The following is a 22041-nucleotide window of genomic DNA, read 5'->3' as shown; positions in this document are numbered from 1 at the left end:
AGGGATTTAAAATTCAATTCTGAATTCAACAGGGCTGCATGGTGGTGTGGTTGTGCTAACCACCACACCACAGAAGACCCTGAGCTCAGCTCTGGCTGTGGCCTTTTTGCGTGGAGTTTCAGGTTATCCCTGTGTTTGTGTGGGTTCTCACTATAAGCAAGGAAACTGTAGAACCTAAAATTAGAGTAACATTAAATCATTTGACTATTTTGTTTTTGTACATACTCATTATGGCGCCTTGGTAATATATACATTTTACCTTTTCTGAACATGGATGAAGGGCTGGTGATTATATTGTGCTTTTTCATTCTGATTGACCATTCAACACACTATTAGTCCAACCCTCATTCACCCAATTACACGCACACTCTCATACAAGCTCTTTTTTTAAATCTAGCATCCACACTACTTCAGACACACTTTGATGGATATACTCAGGGTTTAGTATTCTGACAATAGATATTTTGACATGCAGTTACCTTGAGGTCCAGTAATTTCCCCTAGGAGGTACAGTCATGTAGATTGTATCTATAGGGATATTGATACAGTCTACAGTTCTTACAGTCTACAGAAATTGTGCATCACTATGGAGGAGGAAGAGTAGTAGCAATCTATATACACTGAAAAAAGAACAAAAAAAACCCATGATAACATATCTATACATCCCAACTGGTTTCTTATATTTCAATGCACAAAGTGTACATAAGACAAAGTGTAAAGTTTTTATGAGTGCTTAATGACTACTTAATGAAGACATTGCTATAGTTTCAAAAGAATCTGACATGTAGTCAAAAAAGAGGAAATTGACACAGCTTTCCATATTGATCTCTGATATTGTATGTCCTGTGCATAATTTTTAAAACATTAAACAGAAAATATTCTTAAGTAACTCCAGAAGTCAAGCAGTTTAATAGGAACAGGTTCATACTTTAATAAAAGGGTATTTTCCCTTGGCACAGATCTGCTATCAAATAAATAAAGCAATTAATCAAATACAATCTAATATAAACTAAATGTCATGGAAATAAAAAAAAAACATTAGATGACCATGGAAGATGCGAAAAGACAGCTAGAGCTAAACAGGTTTACAGCAAACAGCAAGTGAAAGTGTATATCTCTGTGGGTGAACAGACAGATTTCCTTCCAGATAAGTGGGACGGTCACTGTGGATACTATGGGACAGCAGGAAAATGAAAAACCTTGACAGTTATTTAACTATAAAAAACCCTATCTTTATATATGATGCTGGTTTAACCTTTCTGCAGTCCAATATATACATCAGGTTAAAAACAGTGATGATACATAAATCTTATAAAGCAAATTACTGGTGCATTAGATACTACTGTGACTCAGAATACTGACAGTTCAACAGGACCAAAGTAGGTGCATCAAAAGCAGTTTGTGTGACACAGATTAAAATGTTATGTTTGAAAAGCGGCATTCATACATTGAAATTCATGTTACACTCATGCCCACATAACAATCTGCCAAAAAGAGTAATAAAAAATACATTTTGTTAGATTTTGAGGGACAGCTGAGGACTTGGCTGCTAAGAAACGAAACAACAACAAAAAATCTGAGTTTTCTTCCTCACAAAATATAACCCCGTTACCTTGGTGTGATAAAAGAAACAATAGGGATAGCAACAGTGCTGGTTAGAGAGGGAGGTTGTAAGAACACAAGTTTTCTTAGAGGTTGAGGTACGCTCCCTCAAAGAAAGTCTGCTCGACAAACCAGAAACGCAACTGCTTTCCCAACCCTTAACAAATGCTGTTGAGGCACACGCTATCAAGAACATTTGAGGTTTTTAGTGAAGGTTAGTCTATGAATGTGAAGCAGGGCATTAAAAAAATTCAAATGAAGAGAGAGCTCTGTGTGTTCAGTCAAACACTTTCAGGGTTAAAAGAAATTTTAAAAATTCCAACCTGGCTTTTGGTCTGAGTCACTCAAATTTCTTCAGAAGCTCTCGTCCACCATGACAAATGAGACCACCCTACAGTCGCCTGCTCACTGTCCATTACCACAGGAGAACCATTTTCACACTCGTATTTGGAAACTAGTATCTACAAACCTACAGCGCTGAGAGGGCTCCAGTAGAAATGACTTTTTATCTAGGAAAAACAGTAAGAGGTGAGAAAGCTAAGGCATGGAGCACAGCTGTGACCCCAGCCTGAAAATGAGGCCGTCATTGCCACCAGGTCCCACGAGATGGCCCGTCTGACCGGTGCTTCTGCTGAAAACAGGCTACAGCTGTGAGACAACACCACAGGGCTAAGGGCAAGACTGGCATACGCTGCATTCCTGTGTATTACAATCATACACACACACACCCTTACGACAAACTAAGACAATCAAAAACAATCCTTTCAATGTACTTCAAGTGGATGCATTGTGGACAATTATGAGCCCTGGGGCCTGATTTGCAAAAGCCATATGGTGAAAACGCCCTTCCTCTGAATGTAGATTTCCATTGCACAAGGCACTTAAACACAGAAAACTACAGCTGCACAGGGGCAAGTTCTTTTCAGTGTGACACTGAAAAGTGCTTGCCTAGAATTAAGGAAATCAGCACTCTCATACCAGCAGCTAGTAGGTTACTGCTTCTGTCAGAGCTGAGATGGCACAGGTATGGTGATGCTAGTCCCCTCGAGCATCAGGGGACAATATGAATAGACAGTCCCGGTGCTGGCAGGACAGCAGCAGTGAGCGGTGAATTATGGCTGCAGTGGAGACTGCAGGGCCCCATGTCATCCAGCACCAGAGGAATGAGACAGCTGAAAGAGCACCACAAACAGAGCCTTGTTGGCTGAGCGCTGAGGCCACATGGCGGCACGGTGAAAGACCTGCTGACAGCTGAGGGACAGGAAGATGCCATGGAAATGGAGGGAGAAGCCGTGTGACCCTGGGCAAGGATGACAAAGCTGCTACCAATTGGGGAAAGAACTAGACTTGGAAACAGAAAACCAGAGTGCGCAAAACTGTGGACAAATTCTGGGAGTGTGAATATGTGTCTCTGCTAATAGCCGAAACACAACACTTCGGAAATATTGCATGCATGCTCAGCAAAGCATTTTTGCTGCATAAATAATAAACTGTAAATAAGTCTTGTTAAAGGCCACACTGCACTGTGATGAATGAACACACCCACCTTGTGCTGGTAACAAGGTTTCAATTTATGCAAACATGTCACTAAAGCTATGTGATTTATCTCTAACATTTTAAATATTTAAATAAAGAAAGAGCTTCTTGGAGCGCATCAAGATCTTTACACCAGATATATTCTAAAAGCTAACTGCTGTCTGAAAAAAAAATCACAGGACATAACATAAAATAACATAACATTTTAAAAACACTGGCAACTGAGTTTTGCTTGTGTCATGAGTTGGAGCTTCTGAACAGCACTGTTGAGGGTTGGGATTTTAGTCACTTGCCATAATTACAGGTTACATTTGGGTGAGAGTTGAAAGTCAGTGTGAAGGAGTGTGTGACACTGGATCACTAACAGAGTTTGATAGAAAAAATGAGGCTGCTAGTGGTCTTAATAAAAATGCAGTTGTGAAGGAAAACACAGAGCTTCAGATAGTGAATACAAAGATATCACATTATCAATAAAGCTTATAAAATTGACAACAATATTTACTTTATGTACAGCAAATGTTAGTTAATAAATGTAAGGAGCTATTCAACATTTCAGTACTGCAGATTGTGACAAAAATGTTTAAGTACATTGAAAATAACCTCTGAATACTTAGTCAAAGTCACCTTTACAACAACAATTAGGATAAAATTAGAGGTAGCAGCGGATTTAGGATCGCTCTTCTTTTTCACTTTAGAACATTTCAACATTTTCCTTCCCATTTTTGCTGACGGGGCGTTGTATGCTTAAATCAGAATCTTCATAATCATCTCTACAGCCTACATTAAATACTCACACACAAACGAGTGCACTTCAAGTGGTTTTCAGCAGACAGCGGTGTTGTGACACTCAGACACGCACACGCAGACCCTTGTTTACCCATGCATTCACACAAAATTTCGCTCTCTCACACACACACTGCACCCTGCTCTGCAATCACTTAAATTCCTTCATATGTTTTCATCTTAATGTCACTCTTCCTCTTGTCCCTCTTTTCCTTGAAAACCTTTTGGCTTAGTGGTCTGGAAGGATTGTGGTGCTGGTTTGGAGTTGTACAGTTCATCCAGTAGAGGATCAGAGAACCAGGGCGAGAGGAACAAGTGAGCAGCTCCTCTTTGCTTCCTCTCAACCCCCCACCTTCAAGCTCCTTAGTCTTATATTACTGTACTGTGGCCTCCTGCTGCATACCCAACCTTCTCTATGTTTGGCAACCTCTTTAATAATACTGATTAACAACATGTCAGTATGTGCACCCGTCCCATGATCCTCCTCTCCACCTCAATGTCTATCAGCATGCCACTACATGGGTAACTGCCCAGAGTTTTAGGAGGGAGCAGCCTGCACTCTGTGTCTGCTGACCGGGATGGGTTTTGTGGCCTTACAGGAGTGCTGAGCTGTTCCAGGCAGGATGGAAATTCAGGACTGGTAAAAATGGTGGTAGTGGTGATGGTGTTCGTGGTGATGGTGATGCTCATGCCGCTGCACAACTTGCGCCAGACCCCCCTCATAGAGCAGCACGCTAGGTAGGTCTCTCACCTGCTCCTTCTCCACCACTGGCCCAGGTGCTGGTAGAGGGCCTAAGGCTCTGTAGCCCTGGCTCTCTTTGGATCGTTGCTTGTGTTTGCGGTACGGAGCTGTAGACTGATGAGGAGGAGTCTGACTGGGTAGAGCTGGAGGAGGGGGAATACCTCGGCTCCTCATCACTCTGCCATTGATCTGCGCAGGAGGTGTACGGCTGTGTGTCTTTGGAGAACGGAGGGCATGTTTCCCTGAGTCTTGGCCTCGCAGCCGGGCAGAGTGGAGGTTGTCTGGAGCAACGGTGTCCACAACAGTCTGTAAGCGGCGGTGATGGGGATGGGAGTGACCATTTTCTGGTTCATGGGAGCGAGAACGAGTCTGGTTAGATGACCTGGCCTGAGGCTCTGCTTTAGTCATCTCTGCAGCAGGGGCTGTGAAGGAGAGACAAAAATGTTTATTTTAAACAACTGCAAACAACTACAAACTATGATGGGGTCACAGAACTGACATTCAAAGTGAAGTGGGCCCTTTAAATTCAGTAATAAAATCAGAGAAAATGGAGCAACTCAATGACCGAGTGGTTAGAAAGTGTCATGGATCGCTGTGTGGCAGGCAGGAGGAGGACCCAAAATGCAAAACTCACAGACACGGGGATGAACTCAAAAATTACAGCTTTAATGCTGGAGAGGCAGAACGTAGGAAATACGAAACTAAACTGGGAAAACTAAATACAAAGCTCGCCAAGAAACACAGGGAGGAACACACACAACATGAGGGAGAACGCGACACAGAACTGAGGGAGACGCAGACATAAATACACAGAGGGTTAATGAGGGAAGTGGGAGCACACGGGGAACACAGGTGACACTGATAATAATCACGGGACATGGCAGGAGTGAACACAACACTGACGGTAGAGGTGAAACAGGAAGTACAGAGGTTCAGACAGGAGGAGAGAGAGCACGGGGAGAACACCAACATAACGGGCAGGGGAGACACGGAATAAACACGAAAGGGGACGAGGGCTCATGAATACACAGAGGGGCACACAGGGGGTGAGAGTCACAAAGGGAAAGCACTCAGGGAACAACACAACAGGGCAACTCAGGAAACAGAGCCTAAACAGGGAACAAAATACAAACATACAAGAAAACTAAGAACACTGGGCCAACATGGCCCAGGACCATGACAGAAAGCATATTGTGTGGCAAAGAATGGTATAACCTCCCAGTCTGTGGCATCTCATTCCCCTGCTCTCTTTACCCAAATTTCCCATCTATTCCAACTCTGCTATCTTAACAATAGCAAATGGCAAAAGAAGAATTTGATAAAAGTAAAGTGAACCACAGTGTAAAAAATGCTGTGTGACCAGCTTTCTAATAAATTTTGTCTTAAGGTTTGACGGTAGGATTCTGGCAGCCACGTGTCAGGTTCTTTCTCCGTGCAGATAACCCTGAAACAACTTGACAGAGAGCAGATCTCTGTTAGCACTTTCCTGACAGAGCTAACATTAAAATAATCACGTCATCACTAACCATCAGATCAAGGCTGTTGCTCATTACACCTAATACTTCACTTAACAACAGCCCACTCTGTTGATGGGCTCTAGCCTTGAACACTTGATGTATTGTGCTTGCCTGAGCCCACATGTTTGTACTGGCGAGGAGCGCAGTGGGCTGCTAGTTCCATCTAATGGCTCCAAGCAGGTGCCGCAGTAATGAGGGCCCCTGGATGCAGCTTCAAAGGGCCACCGTCTGCATTTCTCCCTCCCCTCCCCTTCCACTGGCCCCTGTCCACTCACCGGCTCCGAAGCGGGACGTGTAGTTTTCGATGCCTGCCAGGTCCAAGTAGTGGTTCCTGCGTTCCAGGTTCTCATCCACACAGTGGCGCTGGCAGCCAGGCTGGGTGTGGTGGTCACTGTGGTGGCGCCTGTGGACACAAGCGGCACCGCTCATTAGGTAGCAGTTTGGGCCACTGAGGTTCACTATGGTAATGTTTGGAGAAAGTAAAACAAGTGTTCCTTATGATCAGCCTGTGGCACGGTAATTGTTAGAGAAGTGAGATTGTGATAGGAAAATCACTGGTTTGAATGTCAACTGGGAGTACTTGAACAGCACAGAGAGTGAAGTGTCTCTGCTGTTTATTCTTCCTCATTGCAATGCACTGGGCACAGCTAATTAGAGAGTAAAGGAATATTACAGAAGCCATGTAAGAAGTCCTCCTAAAACAAACTTTGCCCCTAGACGTGTTTTGTAGGAATGTTTCTACTTTTAGATTGAAAAATCAGTGGCACAAGCCTTAACATGCTGCTTATTCATATACAACTGTATACACTACAACCAGCAGACACTGAGACACGTACAAGAGAGATGGGTTTACCTTAGGAGTGCTCGAGACTTCTTCTCTGCACTCTTGGGGTCTTCAATGCACTTGTCATTTTTCTCTCTTGGGTGGGGTAAGTCTGAGTATGTGTGAAAGACAGGAGGCTATTATCAAAGAGAGCAACACAGAGCTGCCACACACACACGCACCCAAGCACGAACGACAACAGTCACACAAGCCTCAGAAGAAAGCAACCTTTGTTTTGGGGTTTTACTTTGAAGATCTATAGAAAAGGAAAAACAACAGTGCTTCATTTATTCTATTTTCAACTCCCAGTCTTTTATAAGGCGTGGAATAAAAAAAAAACCATGCAGACTTCAGAAATAGTTTATTAAGGACGTGAGATCTGATGCGGTTTGAAATTAGCATGAAGTCAACCAGCAATCTTTTCAAAGCATGCTCTGCCTCAATCTCTTGACAGATATTTATAGCCGAAACAATAGGACGCAAACACACAGGAATATATACTCTTTGAGATATTTCTCCCTGACGACTTGTTTACCAAGTCGTCAGTGAGAAAAGTTAAGTTGAACGCAGCTATATTTTCCCAGCAGCTCTGAGAAGGGGGGACGAAGAGAGGGGGAGCAGGGGGGAAAAAAGGGAACTTTGGAGAAAAGAAAAATGGCTGTGGTTATCAAAAGGACTCAGCACATCTCTTAAGGTTTCTTTCAGAGTATTTGAAGGCGCTGAGGGAGGGGGCTCTCTCTTGGCTCTGTCACTCCCCCCATCATTAAAAATGAACCCCATTGAGTGGGAGAGATGGAGCGACGCCGAAACTGCAAGGAACAAAGCGCTGACAGGCCTGAAGAAGCCGCCTTTCTGCATGACAACAAACACATGTCTGGATGAGCTGACAGCACGCAACACAAGGGGGACCCCGAAATGCCCTCTCTTCTCCGCTGCTCCCACCCACTGCGTTAATGCGAGCTTTACCTGCGGCACCCTGCGTGCAGCTCCTCCACCGCTGGCTGGAGTCAGGAGCCACAGAGAGCTTGACACGTAATGTCTTGCTGCTGCCAGGAGAATGGTTGACTGAAGCGTCGACAACCTCGTAGATGGTGTGCAGCAGGCTGGTGATATCCTGCAGGAAACAGAAGATGAGAATTTGTTAAATTGGAGAGCGTTTTTTTAATCTTTCATTAATTAAATGTTCAATTTTGCAGATTCTTAGTCACACTGGTACAAATACAGATTTTCAAGAGAAATGGAACATGGGAGAGTATTCTTATGCCGACACTCTGAATCCAAGAATCTTAAGCTTTAAGCATTTAGACCATGCATAATAAATATCATGCTAGCGAAGAATTTACAGAAGTGTCTTAGACAACAGTGAACAGAGAAACTGACATCAGTTACTTCTGCTTTCCAAGTGAAGCGATCAAGTTGGGTATAAAGACAAGTTATAAATTCATAAAAACAAATGTCTTGTCAGTGGCACGGAAGCCTGTCAGGCCTGATATGAGTTGTATAAAGCTGTGAGCGCTGCACTTTCTATATTTGTTAAATTTGTTGAAGATACACATCTACAGTAGCGGCAACATCTAGGCATAGTAACACATACAAACAAGGATCAGATAAATACTATGCTGAAAAGGGGAAAAGCTAAAACTGTTTATACAAACAAATAACTTTTGTTGTCAATACTCTAAAATGAAAAATGTTCACATAGCAGTAAGCTGAGTGACCACACATTGTAACATAGTGCTAGCTCTTGTGGCTCGTTAATCGGTATATTTTGCACTGAACTAATGACTCCCGCTTAAGTATCGGGAACTATGATGGATTCTTTCCTGGGTACAGAAGTAAAATGTCCAGACTCGTATCATGTGCTGCATCTCAGATGTCTTTAGGAAGTAAGAGGGTTTCACTATAACTGCTAAGAATCAAGACCGAACCACACAAGTCTGCAAAAGCATGATTTTTACTCACTATACCACTATGACTCATAAAAAGGACTATTATAAATTCTACAGGGATCAGTTCCACATACTGGTTTCAGACACAGACAAAATGTAAAAAATTTCAATTAAAATAAAATAAAAGCTTCCCGTGTCATTTTTGGGTTTCCTTTTCTTTTTATTTGTGTGAATGGATTACAAAAAAAGAGAGAGAGAGAGCTGGAGAAGAAAGCTTTTCTTTCCCCCCTCCAAGCCGCTGTCTCATGAGCCGTGGAGCCACAGGCAATGCCAAAAAAGCTGCACAGCCAACCACACAGAGGACAGCTCCAGTCTCTTTGCGCTGTTTCAAGTTGTTCTCAAAAAACACGGGCCTTTCTCGATGTTCTCTCAGATCTGTACCAGGCAGACGCAAGCCACAAGGTGCCTCACAGGAGCGGAAACACATACCTTTGCTGGATTCAGTTCTTACAAGTAAGACTGGGTTACAGGCTTTTTCTATCCATGCTTCCCTTTCGGGTGTGGCGATACCAAAAAGAAGTGAACAGGGAAGTTATTGATTTTTATTCCAACCTAAGGTGGGACATGATTCAGGATAAGCAAACTGCCGGCCAGGCTTTTTCTGTGCAAATCTCTTTAATGTGTGAAACATGCAGGAGAATAAACAAATACAGATTTCACGTTTCAAGGATTTCAATTTAAATTTAGTGCATGTTTTTGGCAGTTATTTGGATGTATTCACTGTCTTATTATCACGTCTTCTTTTATTTATTCATTAGGCAATTAAAGGCTTTTCCACTGAAGCAGGCGATTACCTCTCGCGTAACTTTGCCGCTGTTGTCAAAGTCGTAGAGGGTGAAGGTCCACTCCTGCCTGTTATCCTCCTCCACAGACACAGCGCACTCCAACTCCTGAAACAGCCCAGCATTGAATCAGTACCATACAGTGTGTGAGTGTGTATTTGTGTGTCCTGCTATTGCCCTAGTTTCATCCAGAGGGGGAAGTAATAAATGTCCTGTTTTGTGTTGACACTCACTTCAAACTGGAGCTGTTTCTGTGGCCCTGCGGGAGATTGGCTGTCCCTCTCCTGCATCTTCTCCTCCACACAGCAGCTGTCTGTCTTCTCCGGGGGTAAAGCCACTGCAATGGCACACACACAGACACACACAAAGATAAAAGAGAGAGCCTGAGGATGGCAGCATTGGGTGCAGCCACAACCTGAGGATATGTCGTTGCAATCAAGTGCGCCTTGTAAGCTCTGACTTCCGAGTTTGGCAGCCACAATTAAGACATGTCATCCATTCCAGCGCTCCTGGATGTAAAAACACAGCCAAACTCTTAACCGTTTTTGCCTTACACTTTTTATCATTAAATTGTATTTCTATTTATTTGATCCCAGTTATATATTTTGCAAGCAGAACAGCACTTTGATGAGCTTAGGAACAACTTGCAAATTAGGTTGGATTTTCTGTTTGGTTGGGGTTTTTTTTTTTCCACTGGGCTGCTGAGGTGCACTGAAGTTGTAGGTTTTATTTACACTGTTTTTGATCATGCTCAAAGGCTGCAGAAAATCAAAGCACAGTTTGGTTCTCACAGTTCAAAAATGCTTTTTGGAACATTTCATGTTAGCAATCAGAGCAAACTGATCCATGACAGTGTGGGGTCAAGTCCCTACAGCGATAAAAAAAAACAAGGAAGTGATTCTTGTTTTTTAAAAGACATTTAAAGGAGCCTCTACCAGAAACTGAAAAAACACTTTTGTATTTTTCTGCATGAAGTTAGGCAAAGAGTTCATTACTTCATCATTCCATTGAGCAGAAGTACTACAGAATCAAAACAATAAAATCAAGGATGGGAGATGAAACGTTGAAACTGTGACAGCCCTAATTCTCTGGTGGCAAAAGCTCTTCCATCATCCACACACATAGTAATAGTTTTAAGCCGTTAGCTACAATATATTGCATATCATCTCAGTGGGTTCACCCTGAGAAGGGATGTTAAACATGAAACTGAATGGCATAACATGCCTAAAACATGATAGAATATGGCAACCAGCATTTGAATATAAATGGTGGAAGTGACAGAGCTGAAGGTCTCCAAGAGGCCCCCGAGCCCAGCTCAGTGCTGCAGAGCTCACCATTTTATTGGAAAGATATATACCGTACATCACCATCCAGGCTCACGGTTAGACAGTCTGTGGAAAATGTGTCGCATACATTTTACCAATTAATATGACATCGTTATTCACCTCTTTACTGAACACAGAGTCACCTGGACAGGGTTCAAAGTAACAGTGTTGTGCTAATACAAACCACGAGACCTAAGCGTTCTTTCAACCCCAAATCAGTGAGCATAGGTGAGGCTATGTCCCGCTGTTTGATCAGAGGTGCTCAAAGTGAACACTGTGTGTGAAAGCAAATCTACCACTGATGTGAATGCATCTGCACTGGCTCCATGACTCTGCCTTTTGATGAATCAGTTGGCACAAATGTCTGTATAGAGTGCTTCAGGGATGATGTGTTTTTGTAGGCCAACCAGGAAGAAAGCATCGCCATGGTTACCTGGGGAAAAAAATCCATTGAGATTTTTCAAAGATTTTTGGTTTACTGGAGAAAATTTGTTTATGATTTTAAACATATTCTCCTCAAGTTAATTCAGCTGTGACAGTTGTGACATTATATGCAATTACCAAAAGTCACAATGCAATATTAGCTTATGAACAAACAACATGACAACTTCAGCACCACCACCACCACTAATCTCTAATCTCATTTGGTGTGATGATGCTAAATGTCTCCAACAACGTGTTTAGTTTAGTTTAACCTTGTATTAGCAAGCACCTTTTCTGGGATACATAAAAGCTCTGAAATTCACCGGTGGAGTATTTAAATGATCAAAGAGTTGTGTTAACCACTCTTTGTATGTTTTGGTATCTAAAGAAACATAAATTCATAAACCTTGACTTTGAAATGAGTGAAGTGGAAGTGCCTTTAAACATGAGGTCAAAGTTGAGGAAGGAGTTGTTGTTTTTTTACTCTATTACAAGGTTCAACTGTTGCTGTTCAGTTCAAAGTCTAACTTTCAGTGTTGCGTGTTAGCCCAGATCTAATGCAACCAAAATTGTCTTCTATGCTTTGAAATCAAGCATTTGTTTAGAACACAATGCCACAGACACAAACAGTATGTAACTGAGAATCAGGAGGTGTACCAGTCAGGACCTTTACAACTCTATGAATTACCCAGACACATCATTACCTTATTCTCACAGATGTATTCAGCCGTAGCCCCTAGTACGTTTCACCTCTGGTCATTTAGGTTTCCCCTTCCACCATCCCCATCACCCAATCACAGCCACAAAGTCTGTATCCACCCATAAAGCCACACCCCTCACCCCCACCCTCCCCAAACCCCTCCCACCACACTTTGAAGTTCCATTCTCAAACCTTCTGGAAGAGGATCAGACCGGCTGTAAAACAGAATCACTAATTAATTAAGCCAAGTCAAATCTGAAACACTGTTTGTTTGCTCGCCAACAGAGCAGACACAACAGCCCAATTTCTTTCCTCCTGATCCAAAGCAGATCAAAGCAGACCTGTCTCATCCCTGGGTAGGGGAAAATGCCAGAAATGAAAGGCATCATCCCAGGGAGCTTTTACCAACTTTTTGGAAAGAAGCAGCATTTGGGGTCCTGCTGTTTGATCATCTGAGGTGCTCAAAGGGAACATTGTGTGCGAAGGCAAATCTGTTCCGAAGCAGGCTCAATATGGTGGTGAGATGCTTATCTCACGGCTAATGAAATGCCGGGAGGAGTAACAGTAATCTGTTATCACCCTCCTCCCCCCCTCTGACCCCCTCCCAATCACAGACATAAGCCCACTCTTTATGAGTGAAGCTGCCGCTACGGGATTGGCTGCACATCAGATCTGAGGGGCAAGATGGGGGCAGTCGAGTCTGGCACCATCCATGCCAAGGCCGTTCCAGTGACTGCACTACACTTTGCATGCATACGCGTTATGCAAACACACACACACACACACACACACACACACACGGAGAGAGCATCACAGGCAGGTTGGGAAAGCTGCCACACACTATGAGCAATCACACTCAGTCGGCTTAGCTAAAATACTTTATTACACATAGCAGCCCCCCACTCCCTCCCCTATATGTACAGGCAGAACCAGCATGATTTTGGGAAGGCCTGGATGGGATGCTTCTTGTATTGAAAGGTAACTTTTCCTCCAGCAGTTTTGTGACCAGCTGTAATCGCTGTGTATCCAACACGTGAGCCAGATGTGAAAGGATGTGATGATGGAAAGGACTGTTTCTCTTTTTCAACAAAAGGTTAAAGAGTATATTAAAAAAGTTTGCAACGGTAGGTTTTCTTGAATCCTAGCAGTACAGATGTAAATAATCCTTAAGCTAATTTCATCACTGAGCTTTTTTTCCTCTTCTCAATTTTTGCTGCATGTTTTCTTTAACTTACTTCCTTAAGACAAAAGAAGCCCTTTCTCTTTGTTGTTCGTGCTGTCATTTCTTCTCTCTCTCTTCCCATTTTATCTGTACTCATCTTAGTGAAATCTATAGATACTGGATCTGATCAAACTAAATGGAGTTAATGCTATAAAACTTCCACAGCTACTCGTATTAGGGTAGTCCATTTTTAGTAGTAGTCCATTTTTATGTTTACAAAAGGTCAATTTATTCAAGACTGAAAACAGACAACATGAACATATCAAATGCCTATAGAAATATTTTAACAATTCAAGCTATAATCAGCTTTGCCCAACCTGAGATCTAAGCAAGATCTGTAACTACTCTGTTTCTCAAACAAAAACAACATTTTTTAGAGGTCAGTACTATGTAGATATTGACACATAAACTATGAAATCTTTTATTAAGCTGTCTTGAACTGTGGCTATTAATCAAAGTGAATGAAGAGAGCAGCATGCTCTAATTAGCAACATCTGTCTTGAAGGGAGGACAGGCTTGGCCCATACACAGTTTAGCCCAGTTGCTAAAAATCATTTCAAACTCCATTTATCAGTCACATTATCTCTTGTCTCTCTGCTATTATCCACTGAAGTGAAACTGAAGTAAAACGGAATTTTCTGACATGCCTCCAGATTCTGGCTTGGTCTCATTCGACCCTACATTTTTGCCTGCACCTCACGTCCAATCGTGTCTTTAAATGGGAGGGAGAGACTTTCTCCTCCCAGAGCTCTTAATCCAGGATCACATCACATCAGGGAAAAAACATGGGGGAATGGAGGCACTTTGCAGTGCACCGCTGGGGAGGGGCGGATGAGAGATGGAGGAGGTGAAAAGGCAGGAGGGAAAGTAAAAGGGACTTCATCAGCACATTGCTGGGGCTTAGAGAATGGGTGTGGAGCAGAGGAGGAAGGGATGAAGCACTGGATCAAAGAGCCACACAAATACCTGAAGTTCAATTCCAAATAGTGTTTTTGGGATAGGGTTTTTTTTCCATTCAACTGAAACAGTACTCCAACTAATTTCACCACAGAGAGGAAAAAGATTGGGAGAGACCTACCTTCTAAACGATAGTGTTCATTGCCAATCCCCTCAGCACATGCTTCATCCATGGAGTCCTGAGCAGAGAAAGAAAAAGATGCATATATCATTGTTTTAAGTCACATAAAGCAAAAGTCGTCATATTTTTGTCACATAAAAACAAACATCTTTAACGATGCAAATCCACACCACTGCTTTTCAACGCAGAGTGACATGGCCGAATCGAAATTACAGCTTTTATATATCTATATATGAACAAAGTTTGACAAGTGCGCGCTGAGCTTAAACAGCAGCGGAAAGTTTAAGAGGTTGGTAATTGCAGGACTGAAACAAACTAAGCAAAAGACTGGCAGTCAGATTTGAGACTATGAAAGAAATTTTTAAATTACTACCACTGACCCGTCAGCGGGTTCTGAGAAAGACTGTTGGCTATTTCAGTGTCAGACTCTCACTACAGCAGCAGGCTTGGGGATTTCTTTTTATCCTGGGACATTTTCACCTGGGACCCCTCTTCTGGAAGCTCAGACTGTTAGTGCATACCACAGAGGCTGGAGGGATATGTGATCCTTAGAGTTTACTATGGAAAAGTCTGGCTCAGGTATCCATGTGGCAACACATTCGTTCAGCTGAAAATCATTACTCACAGGCTGACAAATGCATATAAATGCATGAATGTTTTTCGTTGCACATAAACCCCTGCAAAAGAAAAGCTTGTTAAAACTGCACAAAATGTGTTAAAAAGCAGACTTGTCACTGGCGATGATTAACCCAGACAACTGTTAACGAACTTTATAAAACAACGTGCATGTTTATTGTGCCTTCTGTGATCATAAATGTGAGAAAGACAGGTGTGTTACAGTGTGAGAGCAGATTTCTGAGTACTCCAGTGTGGTAAAGGGTCAAATTGGCTGATCCTACTCTCCTCAGTCTACTACTGGCTAGGTTACAACACCGTGGGTGGCCCGAGGAAGAGAATACAACTAACCACAGGACAAGGGCTGATAGACTAATACCCCAAAGCAGAGACCTGGGAAAAATCTGTTTGTTATTGGTATGAGTAGGTCAACACAGATTCCAACTTGGCTTCATGACCCTGCTCTACAGAAGATGTCTGCAAATCTGGGCAACTCACACCTGGCTGATTCACAGGAGAATCGGCCAGAGGAAAATTATACGAATTTGATTTTGAGGTTACTTATCCCTGGGATTTCCAGTAAATGTTCTAGTAAGCTGCAGTTATCTTAAATAAAGTATCATTATAGGTCTGATAATACTAGTGTTTACTAGTGGAAGTTTTAATTTCTTATACAAAGTCTCTTGTTTTAAAGAAAATTATTCAGCCTGAGTTCGGTTAATCACTACTTGCCCCAGTCACAGAGACTCCCTTCCACAGTACACATATCTTACTACTAAAGTGCTAAAATAATACAGAATAACACTGCATGATTACTAGATAAAGTATTGACTTCTCTTTTTATATCAGTATACATAATTCCACCTCATTTTTAAACTCAGATAGTGAAAAAGCCACAAAGGAGTGAGACTGTTGATGTGTGCGAACCTATTCAGATGGTTTACAGACACTGTCACAGTCACTTAACCCCAGAAAAACAAAATCAATCCACAACAAACATTCCTTTAATTCCTTACGCACCAAAAAACAGACCCTCACGCACGCACACAAACAGCATCTTGAATGTGTTTCAGTTTTTTGATGAATGATCCAGAATTATTGAGGGGTTAGCCAAGAACATGAGAAAAAGGGGGAAGAGGAATGTACTAATTGGTTGTTGTCTGTGGTGATGGATGGGAGCTATATTATTAGCATGCTGGGGTTACTCTCTGGGATTTGCTCTGGTCAGTGTTAAGAAGAAAATATCTCAGGATTTTTTTCTTTTTTTTTGTAATTTCACATGCACACACCCACACACAAGCAGATCCAAACACATTCGCCTTCTTCTCTGATCAAAACTCTCTAACCACAAATAGATGTGAAAATACCAAAAGACCAAACAGAAATAATTCTAAAACTGGAACAGAACAACCTTATTTCTCCTCTAAAGTGCATTTCCCTTTTCCATGTAGCATGTCAATGATTATTTTTGACAGTCTAATTAAAAACTTCATGTTGTAAAGCTGTCAAGTATAAAGATATAAAGGTTAAATCTGACTTACAAAAGTACTTTACCTTGAAGCATAACTTCTGTCTTTGGCAATGATGGATCAAATCACCAAAATGCCATTTAGTTCTAAAAATAAACATTGTTTGCTTCAAGGTTTCCCACCACTCAATTGGTCACAAGAACAATAAAGCAATTTTTTTTGTTTAGCAACAGAAAAGGGAAGATTTTTACTGCAAAACTAAGATTCTTGGATTATCTGTGCGTTTTATGTGACCTATTTATATAATATGCAGTCAAAGTTTCCAAATAACGAGGTCAGCATATATACAAGTAATTCTCACAAGCCAAATCCTCACTAGACTCTGCTCTTCAGTCTTTATAAGGTCATCTCAAACATGCTGCTATGGATGTAACAACCAAAGCCCCACCCACCTGCTGTTTAAACCTTCTGTTTGCAACAGGCGGCCAATTAGAAGAAAGTTGGCTTCATGAGAGGGTTGCCTTAAAAGGGAGAGAGTGAGCTGAGGGAATTCACAAACGGCCAATATGAGATAGCCAAGATTATTCTGAATAATTGAAGAAAAAAAGGTGGAGCTGGAAATAAGAATTACAGGTCCCTGTTTAACGTCCTCAACACAACTGTTATGTCATTCCAAATAAAAGATGATTGTTTCTAGTTATCTTTTCTTTTCAGCTACACAAATGTCCTTTTTTGTTATTTTATCACCCAATTCTAGATGCAATACGAGTCAAAAACTCCACCAAAAAACACCTGAAATAGAAACAACAAATACTCATTTGCACATAATGAATACATAAAAAAATGCAATTAAAATCACATACTAGCAGCTATAGTTGATCTTAAATATAAAAGTCACATTTTTCAAAACCACAAAAATAAAAGTTTGAACTCATTCGTGCTGGTTGGATTTGAAATGAAAAAGCTCAACATGGATTTGCCCTAAACTGCGATGCTGGTCATCCTCTTGAAATGTATTTCTGAACTAATGAGTGGAGACGAGGCTCGACTGATGCAACATTTACAAACACGTAATGAGTCTGAATGCTCAGGGCTATCAAACGAGAAGACCATGTCTCATTAAATTCACACACAGTGCGTGTCCGCAATAATCTTGAAAATGCATGTAAAACAGTAACCACAACAGAGCCATCAATCTTATTTGGAAAAGAAATGAGGCAGTAATGGGCATCTATGGGACTCTTGTAAATTCAGAGGGCAGAGGTCACTGTGACAGAGCGCTTCAAAGAGAAGATGCCCTTTCACCCCTCTCATCTACAGTAGCACAACCTCAGCTTAGACAAAATTTAAACCTCCATAATGACATAAAATCCACACTGACGCACTGTTGATCTGACTCTGTTATACAATAGGTGTTACAGCATTAGGTGTTTGCACTCCTGTTTCTCATTGAGGCAGTTTTATGAAAACTCAATCATGGAGTTACTTTCCAGTAGTGTCTCTGTGGGATTCAGCCCAAACTGCAGCCTCCAGGGCACAAACAAACATTTTTTTCTCGACTTGGGACCAGCTAAAACAATTTCCTGACATGATGTTAAATGTTCTGTGGAAACCAGAGCATAAAGCATTTCGCTTTCAATAGCAGCCCGTTCTTTCAGAGCTTCTTCGAGCGTTTAAAGTTGTTCAATCCCCTTCACCAGAAAGTGATTTATTACTGGACTGTAACACAGAACACAGTGTGCCAGTCCCATTACAACATCCCATCTACATTGCTCACTGGTCTGAAGGCCTGTTTAGTTTGGCCATTGGAACTGCTTTGGAAACCTCATCAACGGTACACTTTATAAATATGGATTTGGAAGTGCCAAAGACGGATGAAATGTTTAATAATATTTATTGTGCTAACATCATATACAGTGTTACAACTTTAAATGTCTTTTATTTGTCTTATTTATTAACAAAACTGTCAGCTGTTAGATGTTATAAAAAACAATGCCAAATTAACATCATCTGTTTCATTGATTGGGGTTACATTAGTATAAAGCAAACTAAAAATAAAATATTATCTGGTGCTAAAACTGTGTTGAAAAGATTTCAACCTTCCAAAACCCATTAGTCAGAAAATGTGTCTTTAGATAGTCTAGACATAGATGGCGGGTTTACATACCTCTTTGTCCATGTTTAACTCTTTATTAAAGATGTTTTATAATTTACTACTTATTTTGTGATTTTGGCTGTTAAATTACAAAATAAGAGAGTGCTCATAAAATGGGCGGGTCAATGGTAAAAGCAGGTTAACGTCACACTATTTTATTTAAATTGGCAATATGTGTAAGATAGCAAAGTCCAAATCCAAAGGTAGCAAGCTACAAAAAAACGATGACTGATACAAATTTCCAATATTTATTTGTTAACTAAAGGGAAAATGATGAGGTCACTGTTTATTAACGTCGTAGCAATGTACTTCAACTACCTTACAAATTGTATGTATTTGTATAGTGCTTTACTAGTCCCTAAGGACCCCAAAAGCGCTTTACACAACCAGTCATCCACCCATTCACACACTGGTGACGGCAAGCTACATTGTAGCCACAGCCACCCTGGGCTGTACTGACAGAGGCGAAGCTGCCGGACAGTGGCGCCACCGGGGCCTCTGACCACCGTCCTTGTGCCCAAGGACACACGACAGAGACTGTCCAAGCCGGGGCTCGAACCGGCAACCTTCCGATTACAAGGCGAACTCCCAACTCTTGAGCCACGATCGCCCCCATTGTTGTAAACAAAGCTGCCTGGGTAGCCTTCGCAGGAGGCAACACACATGAAACCACTAGCTCCCTGTGAGTTCACTAGGCAGTTCCCACACAGATGCAATCAGACATCTTTGTACAATGGAGCTGTCAGGCTGAAGACTGTTTAAAGTTTTTATAGCAGTGTGCATGAGACAGAATCAAAGCTAATATGGATATATTTGTCATAGCCCAACCTGATACGAAGCCAATTTAATTTTAAATAATTTGTTGTAGCACATTCTGAAGGAAATTAAATTAAAATGCCACAGTCCTATTAACACATTTTACAAATTATTTTCATCTTGCTTCGGGTAGACAACCTCACGGTACTAAAACGTTGGCCTTGTTGGCAGTTAAAATAATATTTTCTGAGATTAATGTCAGTGCGGGGTGAGACACATGGATTGTGTTTTGGCTAGATCCAAATGTGGCAAAGACCTGACAATGGGTAGGAAGGGGCACACAGTTTACTTTAGTAACACCCGGAGTGCTAAAGGCGGATTTGGAAAGGAATCGGTGTTACGAACAGACCAGGATGTCAGAGTGAAACGAGAGACAGCACTGATGGAACCAATGGAGACAAACGAAGGCTGACGACCAGAGAGTATCCGAGCTCCTGACGTGAAAGGAACGAAGAAAGCAGGTGAGGGATCTTCCTTTTGAAGCCATCCCCATGGTCACCAGACTACTACCTGAAAATTGTAAAAAATAAATGACTCAAAGGATCCCTTATTTGAATCCTGAAATAATCAGATAAGTCCCTGATGCAGTTCGTGATGTCTGGACAGACCTTTTATCCAGCCTAACCCAGATAAAAGGTCTTAAAATACCTAGTGGAGGCTCTGTACCAGCCTATCATATCCACCATGCAAAATCATCTGGAAGTCTGACTGGCAACAGTTTTATTTTTCAGCATGACACTAATCCCAAACATATATCAAGGCAGTAAAGGCATATCCAGGTATGCTTTTACTGCACTGGCAGTAAAAGCATACCTGGATAGGTCTGTGAAGGTTCTCAGTCATCCAGGTCATTGTAGTCAAAGGAGCTTGCAAAGAAAAGCGTCTGGACTTTAAATCAGGTTTAAATCTGGGACTCTCCGCCATTTGACCTTAGAACTGAAGAAGCTTCTCGGATGAGAGGTGAAACGTCTTCAAGCAACTTAAAAAAGTCAAGACGCTTTTCTTTGCAAGCTCCTTTGACCATACCTGGATAGAGAAACACACAGTGGAACACTATCACTCATGGATTGGCCTCCCCAGAGCCTGAGCCTCAACATTATTGATGAAGTGCACGATCATCTTGACAGAAAATGAAGCAAAAGGCAGCCACATCCAAAGAAGAGCTTTGAATGTCTTTCAAGAAGCCTGTAAACATATTCCAGAAGACAACTTAAAGAATTTAGAAGAAAGCTTGTCTAAGGGAGTTCAAAATAATAACAACTGTGGTCATATCAAATATTGACATTCTAGCTTGTTACAATCATCCAAACTCTGTTTTTGCCTCATATACTGTTTTTCCAGTAACTGAGTGGGTTTGGTCTTGCCTCCCTGGATAGAGCAAGGAGACAGCAAAAGTGAAAAAGTGAGCACATGTCAGCACAGAACCAACTTGCAGAGGTAAGTTAGAAAGTTGCCTCTAGTGTCATTCTTACACAGGCACTGCAGACATGGACCCCACTGGGCCACTTTTTCTTCAAGTCTGTGTTTGAAGGAAAAGGGTACATTAAAGTGCAAGTAATATGTACTTGTATGTGATTGTGGGGAAAGTCCCACAAGGCTTCTTGGTCTCTATGCTGTCTGCCTTCATGACCCACCACACAGGCTGACAATTTATGCGACTGACGACAGCTCTCCCTGATCGCGCGCCAGGGCTCAGTGGAGTCAGGCCTCGAGAGCAATGGCAGCACTACTGGCACTCCATCAAAACCCAGGAAAAATCTCATTAGAACTGCGGCCCTCCCTCCGTTGCAAGAAAACACCTTCAGAGCTGCACAGTTCTGAGCAGCGGTGCGGACTTGAAGCGGCGAGCAATGCACACAGACAGCCATTTAGCCAAACAGGCAAGACAGGCAGAAAGTGGAAATAGCAGCGATGCTTCTCCAAGTATGGCTGCTTCCCTGAGTCTTTCAAACACGGGAGGGCTGAGGGCACTGACACTTACATAAAAGCCACCAGGCACTGGAGGGGGTGAAGAAGAGTACTGCAGAAAGTGAGAAGTGATTACTCTCACTTGTAAAAGATTCGCAACCACAACATGTTCAATATTTGCATTTATATATGTTAATTCACAGGCCATATCACAGAATACAAACATATGACTTGCGCATCCTCATACCAGGTATGTGAAGACACACTGAAGTTGTCACCATATATTTATACATATTTCCATAAATCTAGTCCACTTGGCAACCGGAATGATTTTGACTGATTCCGAGTAACCTGGACTGAAGCCATTAGGAAAGTTCATGAATTACTAATGGAGAAAACAGCTGTATAGCATGGGGATTTTTCCGAAGCTCCAAAGCACACACACACAGCCCCAGTGCTGAAAACCAAGAGTAAAACAACCACAAAAAATCTTATTAGTTTTAGAACTGCAAATTAGCTTATAGGTGTAGTGTTACCTCAAGAGAGGACCCCCTCCCCTCCCCCCCTCACCATCCTAAAAAGTAAAGTGAGGCAAT

At 41.9% G+C, this 22041-nt stretch overlaps 1 protein-coding gene across 1 annotated transcript in view; it reads right to left on the bottom strand.

The window, feature by feature from the left end:
- Positions 1-751: 751 nt before the first annotated feature.
- The window catches only part of nkd1 (NKD inhibitor of WNT signaling pathway 1), a 33207-nt gene continuing 11917 nt past the window's right edge, over positions 752-22041 (bottom strand). The window contains exons 4-10 of the mRNA XM_086261753.1: positions 14483-14540; positions 9968-10071; positions 9747-9842; positions 7970-8117; positions 7034-7115; positions 6456-6583; positions 752-5085 (exon numbers count right to left, since the gene is read on the bottom strand). Of these exons, the coding sequence (XP_086117879.1) occupies positions 4553-5085; positions 6456-6583; positions 7034-7115; positions 7970-8117; positions 9747-9842; positions 9968-10071; positions 14483-14540 (1149 nt within the window). The 3' untranslated portion in view covers positions 752-4552. The remainder of the gene's footprint in view (positions 5086-6455; positions 6584-7033; positions 7116-7969; positions 8118-9746; positions 9843-9967; positions 10072-14482; positions 14541-22041) is intronic.

This window comes from Aulonocara sp. 'chitande type north' Nkhata Bay, linkage group LG1 (genome assembly GCF_057382095.1).
Source record: "Aulonocara sp. 'chitande type north' Nkhata Bay isolate Kocher_YH1m ecotype deep benthic linkage group LG1, A_spYH_male_GT1.1, whole genome shotgun sequence".
Classification (NCBI taxonomy): Eukaryota; Metazoa; Chordata; class Actinopteri; order Cichliformes; family Cichlidae; genus Aulonocara; species Aulonocara sp. 'chitande type north' Nkhata Bay.
The sequence above is the reverse complement of the archived record's forward strand: the minus strand, read 5'-3'. Positions and strand labels throughout refer to the sequence as shown.